The following is a 19,853-nucleotide window of genomic DNA, read 5'->3' on the forward strand; positions in this document are numbered from 1 at the left end:
TCTGTTAAAAGTCAGTACCGAGCAATATTTGAAAATCTCTCAGTTTTGAATTAGGTACCTAAAGTTAATTGATTTGCTTTCAGTATTCAGCCCCTTTGAATTGATTTTTTACTTTTTAAGTTTGTCTAAACTCCTAAGCACATCAAGTGTGTTCTTTTTTAAGAATAAGTATTGTGTTTAATTTTATAAGTGTATATTATTGTGTTGATTATATAAAGAAGTGTATATGTATGTTTTTGTTTGATGATAATAAGTATGTGTCTAAAGTTTGATTATAAGGATGTGATGGGATTGTGTAATGTCTTAAGGATATCAAATGTGTTAAATTAATGTTGTTCAAGGTTATTAGAAAGTTTAACACCAATTAAATTAACAAATTATGAAGTGGTAATACCGAGAGATATACCATTAACTTCCGGTATTTGGTTTTTATACCGAAAGATGTTTCTAAAGCTTTCGGTATTACCACTTCATAATTTGTTAATTTAATTGGTGTTTCACTTTCTAATCTAAACTCATAACTAAGCTAATCAAGTGTGTATTATTTTTTTAAGTAGAGTGATTGTGTTTAATTTTATAAGTGTATATGATTGTGTTTGATTATATAAAGAAGTGTATATGTATGTTTGTGTTTGATGATAATAAGGATGTGTGTAAAGTTTGATTCTAAAAATTTGTTGGGATTGTGTAATGTTTTAAGGGTATCAAATGTGTTAAATTAATGTTGTTCAAGGTTATTAGAAATTGAAACACCAATTAAATTAATAAATTTATGTAGTGATAATACCGAGAGATATACTATTAACTTTCGGTAGTTGGCTTCTATACCGAAAGATATTTATAAAGCTTTCAGTATTACCACTTAATAATTTGTTAATTTAAAAGTGTGAAGCTATTTGAAAATGGTGTTTCACTTTATATATAGTAAAAAATCTAAAGTTAAAACTGAGAGATTTAAGTATATCTTTCGGTAATAGTCTTCAAAACCAAGAGATACACAAATCTATTGGTTTTCTCTTTTTAAAATTAATTGTGTATAATCTGTCAAAACCGAGAGATTTAGACATATCTCTCGAAATTTAGGAAATGATAAAAAAACAAGAGATATGTCTAAATCTCTCGGAATTAAGGAAATGATCAAAACGAGAGTTTTCATATAACTCTCGTAATAACTTGTTTAAATAAAAAAACTTTCTTTCTTGCCGATTACTATCCCCGCCTCCGCTTTCATTCCTCTCTCTCTCTCCCCGATTGAAGACGACGATGTCGCCACCGATTGAAGACCACATCGCCGCCACCGATATAAGACTTAAGCTGTTGCTCTCGTCGTCAGATTTATGGACTGAAGTCGCTACTTGATCCTCTTTCCGCGCCTGCATTTCAAGGTTAGTTTACATTAATATAATTTGTTTAGGTTATAATTATGTTAATATATATGTTAGATTTATGTTAATATGTTAGATATTTGGTTTGATTTAGGTTAGTTATGTTTTATTTAGGTTTGATTTCGGTTATAATTATGTAATTAATATGTTAATAAGTTAGATATTTGGTTTGATTTATGTTAGATTAGGTTTGATTTATGTTAGATTTATGTTAGATTTGGTTTGATTAATGTTAGATTAGGTTTCAATGAGGTTTGATTTAGATTATAAGGATGTAATTAATATGTTAGGTTTATCTAAATATGTTAGATATTTAATTGGTTTGATTTATGTTAGATTTGGTTTGAATGAGGTTTGATTTAGGTTATAATTAAGGATATAATTAATATGTTAGATATATGATTAAAATAATATAACATTTTTTTTTATTAACCATAAACAAACTCTTGATAAAATTTAAATTACTTTCAAAAATTAAATAAGAAAAAATCATGAGTTACAAAATCATAAATATATAATATTCTAAAAAAAATGGTAACAAATTAAAGGTTGTATAAATATAAATTGTGTGTGATTAATTTTCATAATCAATTGTTTTAAGTTGTTCTCAATTAATCATATGCTCTTTTTTTTATCAATAATATGTTTATTTATACAAGGGTATTATAAATTAAAATTTTATTTTTGATTAAAATAATATTGTACTAATATATAGTTTAACGAATTTTCCTCAACAAATTAGATAGGATATTAAGTACACACAATCATGCACGATGAATTTGTGTAAATTTAGATATTAGGAAATATGACATATTAAAATTAAGGCTTAAAATCTAGGTACCATGATTGCTTGACTATTAATATCATTGTGATTTTGGAAAGCTTGATCCTAGTTTTTATAGTTTTATATAATAAATAGAAAGAAAAAATATCACAAATTTAAAAAGACATGTTATTTGAATATGACCTTCTTCATAATTATAATTGTGATAGTAATTGATGATTAAAATGATTTGTGGATGATAAAAAAAATAATATAAAAAAGAATACAAAGTATAAATAAATAAGAAAAATTATAATTTAGTTGTCATACAACTTTATTTTCCTTTGTCTTATATAAAGATAAAGAAAAGGAGAGCCTCCTTTTTTGTTTGATAATGGTGACTAGAATAACCAATTTAAAAAGAGTTACTATTAATTATAACATCTTTTATAGATGTTGATTTTTTTTATAAATATTGTTGAAATATTAGAATGTTATATTTTATATTTTAAATTTAAATTTTATAATAATAAAATAAGAATATTTTTATATTTTAATTAATTGATTGTATAGTTAAGAAGAAATAAACTGGTTTCTAATCTAAGATATATAACTTGGGTAGATAATGTATCATTTATATGAGCAATATTTGTTAGAATTATCCTAATTAGATCCTAATTTAATGGGTGAGAAATTAAAATGTGAATGCGGAAGCGTACTTAATTAATTGCATGAATCTTCTCTTTCCTTGTAATAGAAAAAGTCTTTAATCTCTCTATCTTTAGACTTTCTTTATGTAGAATGGTTCTTCCATTTGATGAGTAAGTCAATAGCGTTTTCTCTCTTTGTTGATGGGGACGCAAAGGAGAATTAAAGTTACATCAAATGTGGACCATTACCGTTACATATAACCAACAACAAGTTAGTTATTATGGTTTGGCAATTTCTAATTTAGCCCCTTCATAAAATTAGAAATGCCATTTAGGTATCCTCACTTTATATTCATGACAAATATACCCATAAGGCATAAGCTTAATTTCACATTAGATCACATTATTTTGGCTTATATTAAATATGACATATGCACAATTATTTATTATACAAGTGACCCTAAAAATTCCAACAATCTCCCACTAGGTCATGTATGTACAAAAATAAATGTATCAACCATAATGCGCCTGAAGTTTTATGTCATCTCAATCATATGTTGTATTAAACAATTTTATCAATTAATTATATCAATATAGGACCAAAGAGCTCGTCGTTGTATTTAAGCACAACTAGACCCAATAATGATCACAAATATCAATACAATTAATTGATAAATCATATCATGAATGTGAGGAATGAAAATTTCATGCAAGGTGATCTTTTCATGTCAATTTTTAACTGGTCCTACTTGACTTTAGTGAGATCATACTTTAAACATAATTATACAAAGTGTAATGAACTGAATAATACTTAATTTCTGATCAGAATAAAAACCTCATAAATATCTAAAAAATAACTAAACTGAAAGACAATCAAACTACAAACTCCCATTGAAGTTAGAGATTATCGATCTCTACAACACTCATACGAGCAATATTCTTATGAAAGACAATGGACGGTAAACCCATTAACAAGAGGTTCATAACCATAGAGTTTGTACATAAATATTTTATAGAAATTTATCCACTTTGTATTATTTCTTTCATATCAATAAATTTGATGTCAATATCACTTAATTTGATGCCTAGTAACATGTCATAAATTCCACCGCAATAGTGGATGACGTCATAAGTGTTTGTTTGACACTTCTTCAAAAACGACAAAACCAGCTAGCGAAAAATATAACCTAAATTGGATTTCATACTATTTTGGCATCTCGTAAGATCGAAGTCAGAATACTCAATGATCTTAAGACTTTCCGACTTTCTATATGTGAGCATTTAATTCTTAATTCTTTTCAAATATCTCGTAAGTATTGGCTACTTAATGTCAAGCAAAATTTGTGACAAACAAAATGTCACCCATATATAAAACCATAAATAGACGCTTACTCCCACTAAACTTGTGATACACAAATAATCAATTAAATTCACCTCAAAACCAAAAGAGAAAATTGTTATTTTGTGAAATTTGTGGTATCACTAACGAGACGCTTCTTTAAGTCTATAGATGAATTTCTTTAATTTGCAAACCATATTAATTTGGTCTCTCGACACAAAGTATTCTCATTGCACCAAATTGTTTTTCAATGTCTCTATTGAAAAATCCCTTAACATCTACTATGGTGAAGCTCCATATCAAAATATGTAACGGGTACCATAAATTGTTCTTAAAGAGTAATTCAATTAAATTGGATTGTCATAAAGACACTTAATTTTGAGATTGTTGAGTTTATACTTAATGAGTTTGATCATATTGTCTTGTTACTCTTGATTTTTGAACATTATCCTCAATATCAATAAAATTCTTATCAATGTAGAAAACACTTGATATATAAATAAAATCTTCCACAATAGGAATTATTGATCTAAATAATTTTTAAAGACACAATCATTTCACCACTCAAACTCAATATCCTCAAAAAAATATTGCAGTCTCGTCTAAAAAAACTATCTTTAACTTGACATAATAAAACAAATTATAGCCCTTAGTAATTTAGGATATTGAATAAATTAGTTGCTCACAATTATAAATTTAAGTAACAACTAAATTCAAATAATGAGTTATCCCATCTCAAAATACTTAATGCAACATTAATATCAAGTCTTTGGACCAAATATTAACTTAAATCCAATTATTAATTAATTTATTAATAATCATTAACCTTAATATTTTAATCCTAAAATAAAAAATATAATTAAAATTTTATTATATATTTATATATATATATATATTTACTTCTCTTTGATTTATAATATATATTATATATTATTTAATCTCTTGACAACAAATATCTCTAATAATTAACTGTCAATTTAAAACATAAAACAGAGAATTCCTCTTTTAACGAGAGAATCTAAACTTTAAAACAGAGAATTCTCTTTTAACGAAAAAATCTAAACTTTAAAACAAAAAATTCCTCCTTTAACTAGAAAATCTAAACGAGAATCTAATTAACCATAATCTAAACTTTAAAACAAAAAATTCCTCCTTTAACTAGAAAATCTAAACGAGAATCTAATTATCCATAAATCTAGTAAACATTATTAAATAACATCATAGATCTTTATATTCTTTATTCAATTATTCCATATTACCAAAAATCAATATATCCAAATATTCATTTTAGATTTTAAGATCTTATATTATTATTCCAAAATTCTGGGAGAGAAAATTTAATTTTAATTCAGAATATATGAATATATATATATTTATATATCTTTCCGATTAAAAATTTTCAAATATAAGATGTATATATTTTCATAATTATAAATCAATATATTCCTAATATTATATATTATGGCACTGGTAAAAAATCGACCTTTACCGACGACTATTTCCGAAGGTTTTATAAAACTCTCCTAAATACTCTCGAGAGGAATAAATCTTTCGGTATTAAAAATAGATTCCGAGAGGGGTGTAAAACCTTCGGGTTTATTAATTATTACCGAAAGTTCTACAAAGAACTTTCGGTTTTTACCTTTCCAAAAAACCAAAAATAATTCTAAGTGTTGGATGTGGGTTAATTGCGAAGGGTTTTACAAAAACCTTCGGTTTTGCAATCCCGGAGATTTTTAAATGCGAAGGTTATTCAAAGAACCTTCGGTTTTACCTTTTTTGAAATTCTCTTTTACGAAGGTTATTCAAAGAAGCGTCTCGTTAGTGATACCATAAGTTTCACAAAATAAAAATTCTCTCTTTTAGTTTTGAGGTGAATTTAATTGATTATTTGTGTATCACAAGTTAAGTGGGAGTAAATGTTTATTTATAGTTTTATATATGGGTGACATTTTGTTTGTCACAAACTTTTCTTGACATTAAGTAGCCCAATTGTTATGAAATATTTGAAAAGAATTAAGAATTAAATGCTCACATATAAGAAGTCGGAAAGTCTTGAGATCATTGAGTATTCTGACTCCAATATTACGAGATGCCAAAATAGTATGAAATCTACTTCGGATAATATTTTTCGCTAGCTAGTTTTGTCGTTTCTTGAAGAAGTGTCAAACAAACACTTATGGCGTCATCCACTATTGAAGCGAAATTTATGACATGTTACCAGGCATCAAATTAAGTGATATTGACATCAAGTTTATTGTTATGAAAGAAATGATACAAAGTGAATAAATTTCTATAAAATATTTATGTACAAACTCTATGGTTATGAACCTCTTGGCAACGCTTCCGCACGTCAGATTTTAATTTCTAACACATTAAATTATGATCTAATTAACATAATTCTAACAATATATATAATCCGAAAACATGAAATTATCTATAAATTCATAATTCATATATATATATATATATATATATATATATGATTCATGAGAATCTAAATATCCAATCGATCTTGATAATTAAAATATCCCTTCACATCAATCTTAACATCATACAATCTTAATTAATATATAACCGTTCCTCTTTAATCTAAATATCCATAGTTCTAGATCTAAAACTTATATCTTAATTAATATATAAGTAACATTCCTAACTTATTGTCCTCTGACTAAATCTAAAATGTAGGTAGGTTGCGTCATAGAGGTTCTGATCATTGAAGCAGTTTGCATTGCTATCAACGCTGCTTATCTATTCCTGTTGATCCAACTTCTGGAGACCAACCACGCTTAACTTTTGGAGATCAACCAAAGTCGAATCAACCACACATCTGTCATAAAGGTACCGAGATAGAGAGAGGAAATGGAGAGAAAGGGAGAGAGAGGGAGAGAGAGAGGTAGAGATAGAGGGAGAGGGAGAGGGAGAGGGAGAGGGAGAGGGAGAGGGAGAGGGAGAGGGAGAGGGAGAGGGAGAGGGAGAGGGAGAGGGAGAGGGAGAGGGAGAGGGAGTGGGAGAGGGAGTGAGAGAGGGAGAGAGAGAGGGAAAGTGGGAGGGGGAGAGAGGGAGGGAGTCCAGTCCTTCCGAAATATATAATAGGAGAGGGAAAGGGAGAGGGAGAGAGAGAGGGAGGGAGGGGGAGGGGAAGGGAAAAGGAGGGAGGGAGAGATGTCCTTCCGGAATATATAGTAGTAGCAATTTTCGATCGATCGAGCTCTCCGGTCCTGAAGGAATATAAATATCATTGTCTTTCTGCCTTCCTTATGCCTTCCGTACAAGAGATCGATTTCCATCTCCTCGTTTTTAGATCGACTTAATATGATAGCCATAGTTTTTCTACGTTACTATGAAAATCCCTGACTTGATTAGTTGCTAGCTAGTTTATTTGATTTACTGTCCATACATGGTTCTACTATTATTCTGGATTGACTTGTTTTGATTTGTTAATTTCCTTCTTGCGTGTTTCATTTGCAATTAAAGTTCTAATGATCGATGTAAACTAGTTAATCCCGTCAAGTAACATTCCTAACTTACTGTCCTCTCACTAAATCTAAAATGTAGGTATGTTGCGTCATAGAGTCCTGATCATTGGAGTGGTTTGCATTGCTATCAACGCTGCTTAGATATTCCTATTGATCCAACTTCTGGAGATCAACCACGCTTAACTTCTGAAGATCAACCAAAGTTGAATAAATCATACATCTGTCATAAAGGTATAGAGATAGAGAGAGGAGAGGGAGAGGGAGAGGGAGAGGGAGAGGAAGAGGGAGAGGGAGAGGGAGAGGGAGAGGGAGAGGGAGAGGGAGAGGGAGAGTGGGAGGTAGGGAGAGAGAGAGGGGGGGTAGGGAGAGAGAGAGAGGGGGGTAGGGAGAGAGATAGAGGGGGAGGGGGAGGAGGGAGTCAAGGCCTTCCGAAATATATAGTAGGAGAGAGGGAGAGGGAGAGGGAGAGAGGTCCTTCCGGAATATATAGTAGTAGCAATTTTCGATCGATCGAGCTCTCCAGTCCGGAAGGTATACAAATATCATTGTCTTTCTGCCTTCCTTATGCCTTCCGTACAAGAGATCGATTTCCATCTCCTCGTTTTTAGATCTACTTAATATGATAGTCGTAGTTTCTACGTTACTATGAAAATCATTGACTTCATCGGTTGGTAGCTAGTTTATTTGATTTACTGTCCATACATGGTTCTACTATTATTCTGGAATGACTTGTTTTGATTTGTTAATTTCCTTCTTTCGTGTTTCATTTGCAATTAAAGTTCTAATGATCGATGGAAAGTAGCTAATCCCGTCAAGTAACATTCCTAACTTACTGTTCTCTCACTAAATCTAAAATGTAGGTAGGTTGTGTCATAGAGGTCCTGATCATTGGAGCGGTTTGCATTGCTATCAACGCTGCTTAGCTATTCCTGTTGATCCAACTTCTGGAGATCAACCACGCTTAACTTCTGGAGATCAACCAAAGTCAAATCAACTACACATCTGTCATAAAGGTACCCACAACCACCCGTGTCTTCATTTTGAGTCGTACGTGCAGTTAGATATTTAATTAGAATTGTATAATGTTGATTTATATCTTAATATATCTGCTACGTACTCTTTTCTTCAAATTTTCATAAAATTCAACCTACAGTACTTTTTCAAGTCATTGAGCAAAATCAATATGGAGAAAATAATTTGTAGTTGTATGAGAAAAATACTAATGTTACGTATAGAATGGAGATGAAATTATTGGAGAATAGTTTGTTTTTGAAAAAGAAGAACTTAATGATTAGGCTATTAATTGTAGGCAACATATATATTTGATAGTCACTATTGCGAAAAAAAGTGTTTGTTCTCATTACTCCCCTGCCAGGAAATATTGCACAAACAAATACTCTGGATTCTTCTTCTTGTACTTATTAGAGATCCTTGTTTGAATTTTTTTATTATAAAAAAAGTGTATTATCTTATTTTAATTATCTAATTTAAATGATTGTAAAATGAAGTTTGATATTTAATTAAATATATATTTTCTTTCTTTCTAGCATTCTAAAATGTTGAGAGGCTTAGTTCTAGCTGTGTTTTGGGCGGTGTTGATATTATGCTACACAGATGTTGTCGGACACAAGGTTTTGAGCCTCTCTAGAGTTCTCTCTGAGGACCTCGAGGCGGAGGAGCTGGAACCGCTTAGATCACGTGACCTACTGAGATTTAGCACCACCTTACATGGAAAAGGCACCCCAAAATACTCACTTTTGGGAACCTTCCGCAATCCCTACATTGGAGGGTTTTTGGACTCTCTATATTAATTCATTAACTAATTAACATAACACATTTTAGGAAAGTTGGTAATAATAATAAAGGCACAAATTCCCAATTCAATAATGCCCACCCTCTTTCCCATTTTGGTAAGTTTCAATCTTTCAACAACCCATAAGAAAATTAGACAAATAAGAAAATCATGTTTAACTTGAATTAAATTGATGCTTATTAATTAATTTGTATTCTAATATTCTTTTAATTTATTTGCAGTTTTACAACTAACCACTTAATTTGATGATAATTGTTAATGTGACTTTTTGTGTGTATGAAAATGTATTTGCATGTTAGACCTAATTTATTCCATCCAGAACTATCCTCCACCTCTATGCCATTGTCTTGTTCAGACCTAACATGCGGCTCTATGCTGGGTCAATGTACAAGTATAATAGATGGGTTTGATTTGTGCGAATTTTCAGAGATATATGAGGATGGATGGGTGCATTCGGTTACTATCTAACCGACATGCTGCACTTTGATGTTTTAATGCTGAGTGATTCTTCTTTGGTGCAAAACTCTTCATCTCTAACTATTTTCGGGTAACAATAAAATTGCTACCTATGATTTCTAAGCTTAATCATTATTTGTTCTAACATTCTTGCTAATATTTGTGTCTCAATTAACTCAACAGGTGTAGTACATTTCATTCTGGAAGATTAACTCAAAAAAACCAAGCCATTGATGGCATTTTGGGGCTTGGTTACCTATATCCATCGGTTGTAATGCAACTATCAATAGAGCGAGTGATTCCTAATGAAATTTTCTCACACTGTTTGGGAGCAGACGGCAACAGTTCCCTGGTTCTGGGTGAATTCGATCACCGAGATGCAGCGATAGTGTATACACCTCTCGTCCCAGAAACGTATGTAATCTATTTTTCTTTTTTAATTTGCACAATATTGAATTGTTTTGGTATTATGATATTTCGATTTTTCAACTTAATTAATTTGGTTGAACAATGTAATTACATATGATCAAGCATATTCTTTTGAGATTAAACATTGATCTAATTTGTGCTATATTTTAACTGCAGGATGCACGACAATCTAGATCTCCGGAGCATAACGGTCAATGGAAAAGCATTGCCCATCAACCATACTATTTTCAATACGTCGTCACGGGGACTCGGACGAGGAACCTTTGTAGACTCGGGGACATCTCTATCATATCTGGTTGCAGAAGCATACGATGCATTTATAGACGCAGTAAGTAATTTATATATATATATATGTTTTGATAATGGCATATATTAATTACTTAAACATATTTATAACTGGTTAGATACAAGCATATTTTTATTCTCTCAGCATCATTGATATATATTTGACTCCTACTATACCATTGTGAATTTCATACTAATTATAGTCTGAATTTAACCTTTTACAGATAAATTCTGCAATTGGAACATATCCTGCACCAATAGTCTATAACGGCAAATTATGTTATAAAATGTCAAGCAGGTTCTATAATTCATATATTTATACCTAAAAAAAGTATTGATTGATAGTGATTAATTAAAACATTAATTGTCTAACATTTATAGATGACAAAATATTAATTAAATCTTTCACATTTGATACTTTGCAGCGAGTTAGACAGATTTCCTCTGGTTGGCTTCAACTTCGCCGGTAATGCCTCAAAGATTTTGAAGCCAAAGGACTATCTTCTTCGTTCCCGACCCCTTATTGTGAGTTAATAATTAAGATACACTACTTAATATATATAATGATTTGTTTGATTATCTTCATGAATATTAATTTATCATATATAGGATGGTGCTCCATCACTGTGCATTGGCTTCCACAAAAGTATGGTACACAATGTTACCATCTTAGGCTGTATGTTTAAAAAACCAAAGATCTAATACTTTTTATTTCATTTTATTTACTTGATATTATTATTTGAATGAAAAGAATATGTTATAAAATAAAATGTGTTTTATGTTTTTCAGATCTTGTTTTAAAAGACAAGCTAATAATTTATGATATAGCACACCAACAACTTGGATGGTCGGATTATTTTAATTGTAAGTAGATTTTATTAACTATTTGTTTGTATTGATTAAACTTAATTAATTATACTCTATTTTTGTTTTTTTTATTCTTATAGTTTATTTTGTAGGTTCTATGAATGGATTGCACCGGAGTCATGTTGGTCAGATTGTTACCGGAAATCAATATATGTTGATGGCGTATCTATTCTTTATTATATTTATCTAAGTAATGTGTAATGGTTAATGGTTAATCTTTGTTAATAGTTGATGCATACAATAATGAGGTCTTGTTTGTGAGCATAAGATAAAAATACTGAGTTCTTGATGGGATTCCATGGACATTTCTGGATTTAGTACATCTTTCATGTTGAATGCATAGTTAAGAAAAGATGAAACTACTCTTAATGCATGGATTTTTCTATAAAATTGTTTGTGTTTGGATGTATGTTTTCATATATTATTATTAATTTACAAACATGTTTATTTACTGCATTCATGAATTGAAAGACATTCAATTATTCATAACTTTTAAAATAGCACGACATTAAAATAATAGATGATTCATTAAAACATTCTTAATCTTAAAATATGCATATCTTCCATTCTTATTGACTGCAACATCTCTGACAGACATTTGGTGTAACTCTTATGTCACATAAGCAACAATCAGTTGGGCACTTAGGATCAGGATCACAATCTGTATACTCAAAAATAAATCAATTTATAATAGTTATATTAATACATAATTAAATATCATCTTCATCAATTAAACATCTATAATTATTTTATAAAATAAAATTCAATTAAACAGTTTAAGAAATAAAATACCATAAGATACAACTTTATCTCCATCACCAGCAAGAGCATGACTAGCATCAATCAACAAAGGAGCACGATTTGGAACTAAAGAGTGAGCTAATAGAATAAACACACAAAACAAGAAATAAAAACAAGATTTCATGGTGACGGGTTGAGAATAATAAAAAGGGACTTAGTATATTTGAATTGATGATTAGGTTACGTAATCAACGTAAATCGAGGAGAGTTGAGAGCTTTAGAAATTAGGTTTGAAAGATTAAGAAAACACACCCACGCTCTTTGAGAGATTTATCATTTTAAGTACTAACCAAATAAACAAATAAGTCCATCAAGTTATGAGATAAATACAAAATGAGAATAATAAAAATAGTAATAATAAAACGATAATAATTCTTTACACTCCTCTCTCAAGATGAAAATCTTGTAGATAAAGCTTGGAACGTAGATCATCAAATTGGGTACAATCCAAAGCCTTAGTAAAAATGTCCGCAACTTGATTTTTGGTTGAGATATGTCGAAGATCAATAAAGTCGCCTTTGTATTTGTCACGAACTACGTGACAATCGATGTTAATGTGTTTTGTACGCTCATGGAAGACATGATTTTGAGTGATATGAATTGCAGCCTAGTTGTCACACCAAAGAGGAATGAGAATTTGTAGTTTGACGCCATATCCGAGAGTAGGTACAATATCCATTGCAATTCATAAATAGTTGATGCAAGAGTGCGATACACCGCTTTAGTAGAAGATCGAGATTATGTGGTTTGCTTCTTCGTTTTCCAAGATATAGGTGCAGTTCCTAATTTGCCTAATTTGATACAAAATCTGTAAGCGATTGTCGGCTATCCAATCACTTTTCTCAGTCAACATCAGAAAAAGATCCAAGAACAACAGGATTAAAAGATGAAAAAAACTTTCAAGGGAAGGTGTTCCTTTGCGGTATCTAACCATTTGTAAATTAGCATCCCAATGAAATTTAGTTGGTTTGTGCATGTATTGACTTAGTTGTTGAACCGAGAATACAATGTCCGTCTGTGTAAAATTTAGGAAATTAACCGGCCAATGAGTCTACGGAATAATTCTAGTTCAACAAAAATACTTTGTGAACCTGGTTCAAGTTTGATTCCATTAAGCATCGGGGATTTAGTTGGCTTAGCTTTAATGAGTCCAAAATGAACAATAATGTCAAGAATGTATTTTCTTTGATTGACAAACAAACCTCAAAGGTTTTGCCAGTTTCAAGACCAAGGAAGTACGCTTTGGTTTTAGAGATATCATCAAAAGTGTTATCAGGCACTAAAGCATCATCAACATAAATCAATACCACAATAATAGTATAGTTCATTTGTTTGATGAACAAATAGTGATCATGAGATGATTGAACAAAACCAAAACTAGTAAGATTATTTGAAAAATTTTGTATTCATTGTTTAGAAACCTGCTTGAGGCCATAAAAACTTCTTTTTAATTTACAAACCAAATTTTAATTATCTTCAATAAACATTTGGTTGGTGCATATAAATGTCTTCCTCCAAATGTTCATGGAGAAAAGCATTATGCACATTAATTTGATGAAGAAACCAATTTTTAGGAGCACTTAATGTAATTAAAAGTCGTACAGTCAAGAGTTTTGCTATCGGAGCAAAGTTTTGATGAAAATCAATTCCATTTATTTGATTATATCCTTTGGCAACTAACCAAGCTTTAAATTTGTCGATTGTACCATCTGGACTTAATTTGGTTTTATAAATTCACTTGAAGCCAATAGTCTTTTTACCATGTAGAAGAGTGATAATTTTCCATGTTTTATTGGCTTTCAAGGCTCGAATTTCATCATTCATATCTTTGATCCAATCAAAATTAAGAGATGCTTCTTTGTATGTTTGTGGATCACAAACATTTGAAATGTTAGATAGAAAACATTTATAAATAGTATGTGTGCAATTAGAAATAAAAGGAAATGTAGGTGGAAGCATATGATTTGTGTTTTGTGTAGCCATGGTATGATTAATCATATAGTCATCAAACCAGTGAGGCTTATTTCGAGATCTTGTTCCTTTTCTAGGAACAAACTAGATGGTTTAACCTAGAACAATTAAATTTCCATAGAGGCATCAAGTTGAATTTCATTAAAAGTATCAAACTCATCAGAAGTATCAAACTCATCAGAAATATCAAACTCATTATAATCAAAACAATGTGAATTCTCATTATTATTAAAGAAATGCCCCGGAGAATCCAATTTATTTTGTGATTTTAAAACTCCAGATTGAGCAAATGGAAATATATTCTCAAAAAAATAAACATCTCTAGAAGTTATAAATTTTTGTGAATTCATTTCATATACTATATAACCCTTTTATCAAGAGGATATCCTAAATAACACTACTAAGTAACTTATTATTGAGATGAGTAGCCATTAAAAGAGAAAATGACCAAATTAAATAGGCAATTTTGATTGAAGCATTAGGATCTTTCCATTTGAGTAAGATGTTTATGTTTACGCTCCACAACTCCATTTTGTTGTGGAGTGTAAGCACACGAGGTTTAATGTTGAATGACAATATTAGAAAAAAGTTGAAAATATTTTGAATTAATAAATTCATATCCATTATCACTACGAATAATTTTAATATATTTTTCATATTGAGTTTTAACGTTATTAAAAAATGATTTTATTGTACTAAAAACCATTGTTTTATTAGAAAACATAAAAGTCCGTGTAGTTGTACTATAATCGTCTACAATGGTTAACATATATGGAGTATTGATAATTGAAGACTCTTTATATGGTCCCCATAAATCAATGTGAATTAATTCAAAAATTGAGTTAGTTTTGGATTGACTAGTATTAAAGGGCTATTCACAATGCTTAAGTTCATGTTTTATTTTGGGAAATATTTTTTGTAAAACCTTATAAGAAGGATGACCTAGTCTTTGATTCAATATATTACAATCAACTTGAACTGAAAATGAAAATTTTTCATTAATAGTAGTCATAGACTGCTCATTTACAAAGTTTACTAAATGAAAAATTTTCATTTGCATTAATAGAAGTTGTCATACTACATTGCTTACAAAAGGAATGATTAGTTTTTGTTTTGACAAAAGGATCACCATTGAAATTATCCATATCATTTTCAAAATAGTACAAGTTGTTTACCCTAATCCCCTTTCCTAATATTAAATCTTTCTCAAGGTCCTTCAAAACATAATATGTTGAAGAAAAACAACATTTAATGTTATCCGATTCTAGTAATGGTTCAATATATAAGGTTTATTTAAAATCGGAAGAAAGCATAACATTTTTGAAGTGCAAAATTTATTTAAAACAACTGTACATATTTCTTTAATTTCCTTTTTACTGCCATATGGTAAAAATAATTATAATGGTTTAGCAATTGTATGAATATTATTCATAAGTTTATTATTATTGCAAATATGAGCACTATGTCACGGGCAGAAACTCGGTCGCCAAATATTCTCTCGTCCCGCACAGCACTAGGCTAGATTGCCACAATCCTAGCTAGTCAGCCTTCTAAAAGATGCAAGAAGATGGAATACTTGAGAGAGAAAGATCTTGGAGAATATATTTTTTATTTCTTACAAGAGTGAGGTATTACAAGTGTTGAGTGTTTATAACATTCGTTGAGTTGATTCTTGATTTGTGGCCAAGACTTGTTTATATACAAGTATATGGATCATTCTAGATCCTCCTAGACCTAGTGTGTTTTCTAGACACTTCTATTACCTAACCTAGACCTAATAATTTCGAGAGAATTCTTCTAGCACCTATAATTGAGAACTCCTAGAGAATTCTAGAGAGTTCTCCTACCTTACATACAAAAGGGAACTCCTAAAGAATTCTAGAAAGTTCCATTACCCTACTTACAAAAAGAGGAACTCCTAGAGAATTCTAGAGAGTTCCATGACCTTACTCATAAAAAGGGAACTCCTAGAGAAATCAGAGAGTTCCATGCCCAACCAAAACCCAGGAACTCCTAGAGGATTCTAGAGAGTTCCAGAAATGACCACAAAATTCGGAATATTCTAGAAAATGCACCTTGTGGGCTTGACATGTGCACCCCATACCAATGGGCCGTGACAACTAGCTCCAGAATCAATAATCCAAGCTATACTAAAATTGTAAACATTATTAAGATTCATACTAAAATTTAATGCAAGGTTAGAATGTTTACCTGCTTGAAATTCTAAGTTATTTTTTCCGTTTTCTTTCATATTATTCATGAAATCTCGGAACATCTTAAAATCATCAACAGTTATATTGTCGGGGCTGTTGTTGACATCATACGAAGTGTTGACAACATTCACACATGTTTTCTTCCTTTGCTCTTTTTATTGCTTAAACTATTATGGATAGCCAATAAGTTTGAAGCAATCTTCTTGAATACACCCCTTCAATCCACAATGTTTGCAAACTGTATTTTGTGAGGGTTTTGAGAAGTTTTTTTCTTTGTCTGCTCCAACCTTATTGTTCCTTACTTGACCAGTAGTCATTATCTTTTCAACAGTAAAAGTCACACTTTTATCAAAGTCAAGACTTTTATTCTCTTCATTTCTTATGTGGAGAGTACTGAAACTCTCTATTTTATTTTCATCAATTTCTCGTTTCATCTCAACATTCAAAAGCATAGTATATGTTTTGTAAACTGTAGGAGATGGATCAACAACACGAATTTGATCAATGATGTGCTCATAACGATCATTGAGTCCCATAAAAATTGAAACAATTTATCATCTTCATTATTTTGAGCAGTATGCTCTCTGCATTTTTCAACTTGACGGTGAAATGCTGATTTTAACTATTTTGACTCATCCCATAAAAGTTTGATCTTGGAGTAATACTTTTTTAGAGTTAGAGAACTCTGTTTCATATTTATGATTTTTTTACTCCAAATCTTCTAGGGCTGTTGTTTATTCATAACGTCGTTGTTTATTCATAACGACCTTTGATCTCAGTCCATAGCTCTTGAGTTATTTCAGTTTCTTGGAAATTTTCTTGTATCTCACTTGATATTGAATTCATGATCCAAGAATGAACATTGCATTCAGTATCTCCCATTTATTCTACATCAGATTCATTTTCTGACCTAAGACACGAGCCATCCAAAAACCCTAATTTAATTTTAGCTTTTAGGGCTAACCTGATTGATTTACACTAGCAGAAGTAGTTGAACCTTGTTATGAGTTTTGAGCAAAGTTCCATTTTCCCCTTTTTTGTTTGATATCTTTTAATTTATTTAATAATGTACGCGTTCATTTCGTCACCCGTCCATTTTCTGGCGCGTATGCCCCCTTTTTTATTTAATTATTGGCATACGCTCCCTTTATCGAATTGAATTGGCCCGTACAGGTTTGTAATCGATACACTTGAGAATATATCGATCTAATTGACTTTAGAGTCGCCACTTTAGTTTACTTCCCAAAGAAACTAAAGAAAAGAAAAATCAGAGATTCGTTTTAAGAGTTCGGTGTTTGGTTACGTATTAGGAAAGGCCCTACGGCGCTATGTCCTATACGTCTGTCTTTACAGACAGTCTCTACTCCTAAGTAATTGGCCATATGATGTTTGAAAGATTATTACGTTTTCGTTCTGAGTTCAGAACTCTTTTGCTTGTGTGAGAAATCTTAATCATTTTGCAAGGGACTAGTCCTATTCAAGGGGTATTTGACAAGGATAAGTCATTGGGAAGTACTAAAAGGCATTAAAAGGCATCAAAGAGCATTGCAAGGCATAAAGCAACATTGTCAAAGAAAAAACGAGAATTAGAATTCCCGAGAAAGATCAAATGAGGATAGATGAGGAGAATAAAAATTCGATTGGAGGACTAGAATTTTATTCTTTTTCTCAAAGGAGAGAAGAGAGTGGATTAACTTAAGGTCCCGAGTGTTTCTCAGTTTAAAATTTTCAGAGTTAAAGAGAACTCCGAACCCAACACATTAAAATGAGTCATTTTCAAAAATAATTCCCAAAATTCCCAAAAATTCCATATGATAGTCAAAAATATTATTAAAAGCTCATAGGAATCGAGTTTGGAATTTTTGGAGTTATAGAACTCCCGATATGACACTGCAAAGATAGACATTTTTCCAAACGGGCCCTAAAAATTCTGGGAAAAAATTATTTTTGAAGAAAATAATATTTTGGAGTTTTTGGGAAAATTTGAGGAAGTTTGAAAGTGGTTTGAATGTTAGAATCATCATTTTAAGGTGGTTTGTTAAAATTGGGAAACAAACAGGACCTAAGTTTATTAAATTATTTTTTAAGTTTTAAATTAAAATAAAAAGAAAAGAAAGTTTAGGGGTCCAATTAAAAGAAGAGGAAGATTTGAAGGACTATTTTAATTTCGAATTAAAAAATAATTCGAAATTATTATAGTAAATACCAATTTAAAAGTCAAAGAAGCCCAGGGGCTTCTTTGCAAATCCCAGAAAAGATGGGGGAATGAGAATATAACAAATAAACACAGGTCTTCCCCTCGTCTCCGGCAACTTCTCCGGCAACGCGATTTCCGGCGATGGCAATTTCCGGCGACCTTCGTCTGCAATCGAATCCCGTTTGAAGATGTTTCTCCGTCCATCCATTTCCTTCGCCTAGCTCTCGTCTTCTTCCTCCGCCACTCATCCTGTTGATTCGAGCAGATTTCAACCTCAAGAAGAAGAGATTGAAAAGCTGCCACACCAGATCGAACATCTCCTTCTTCCAGATCGCAACCACGCTTGCTTCGAAGGTTCGTCTAATCATCAGAAGCTAGTCTGCTCACCAAGATTACCTCCTGACGTTCAAAGTAACTGCCTCATCTGAAGAACCCTAAGACAGCACATCGTTGTTCTTCCTTCTTTGACGAAAGCAATTCTCACAATTTCAACAGAACACAACAGCGATTTTAGGACGAAAAGAATCCTAATCTCACCCTAAATCTAGGCTTACACTAAACCTAAACTAACGCCTATCAGTTAATCATTCAGCCAGCGACAAAAACCAAAATGCAGCAATCAAGAATCAAACTAGAAATCTATATACAAAACTTGCAATCAGATTTTAATAAACGAACGACATCGGTGTACAGAACCAATGCCTCAATCAACATTACGATCTACATTGGATTAGTGTGGTTACCTGAATAGCGAGGAGACAAAGCGAGAGAGAAGATCAAATTGACCGAAGTCGCAGAAGCATCAGCCGAGCATTCCTGTTGTTCGTCGCTTTTCCTTTCCTTCGATGCGAGCTCCTCCTTTCTTCAAATACTATCTTCTAGGGTGATTAGCTTAAACAGAAGCCTCGCGACTCACGCGCCCCGTATTCAAGACAACTTTCCATCAAATAGAGGACGAATCTCCCTGGATAGCTTCGTCATTTTGCTGCAAGTCTTCTTGTAGCGTTTAACTGTCGAAGCTCTTCTCTCTCTCAAGAAATGCCCTCTAGAACATAACCAAACTGATCTCCCAAAAACCTCCCTATCCGAAAACTGAAAATCTCCCTCAAAACTCAAAAAAATCCCCTCTGAAAACTGAAAAAAAAACCTATCTGAAAACTGAAAAAAAAACCTCTTAACTGATCGGTTTCCTTCTTCTTTTGCAC

At 31.3% G+C, this 19,853-nt stretch overlaps 1 protein-coding gene across 1 annotated transcript; it reads left to right on the top strand.

Annotated features, from left to right (window-relative positions):
• Window positions 1-9,172: 9,172 nt before the first annotated feature.
• LOC124918550 (aspartic proteinase 36-like) lies at window positions 9,173-11,656 on the top strand. The gene is made up of 8 exons (XM_047458654.1): window positions 9,173-9,405; window positions 10,069-10,299; window positions 10,471-10,642; window positions 10,824-10,897; window positions 11,025-11,124; window positions 11,209-11,275; window positions 11,389-11,463; window positions 11,559-11,656. The coding sequence occupies exons 1-8, from the start codon at window positions 9,173-9,175 to the stop codon at window positions 11,654-11,656; spliced, it is 1,050 nt and encodes a 349-aa protein (XP_047314610.1).
• Window positions 11,657-19,853: the final 8,197 nt, after the last annotated feature.

The sequence above is a fragment of the Impatiens glandulifera genome, unplaced genomic scaffold (genome assembly GCF_907164915.1).
Source record: "Impatiens glandulifera unplaced genomic scaffold, dImpGla2.1, whole genome shotgun sequence".
NCBI lineage: Eukaryota > Viridiplantae > Streptophyta > Magnoliopsida > Ericales > Balsaminaceae > Impatiens > Impatiens glandulifera.

What these genes read in the sequence shown, in the direction of transcription:
- LOC124918550 (XM_047458654.1), top strand. Translation starts at nt 9,173, where the DNA reads ATGTTGAGAGGCTTAGTTCTAGCTGTGTTTTGGGCGGTGTTGATATTA. An exon ending in ACGATGCATTTATAGACGCA is followed by an intron (nt 10,643 to 10,823) that starts GTAAGTAATTTA and finishes AACCTTTTACAG; the next exon opens with ATAAATTCTGCAATTGGAAC. An exon ending in TTCGTTCCCGACCCCTTATT is followed by an intron (nt 11,125 to 11,208) that starts GTGAGTTAATAA and finishes TATCATATATAG; the next exon opens with GATGGTGCTCCATCACTGTG.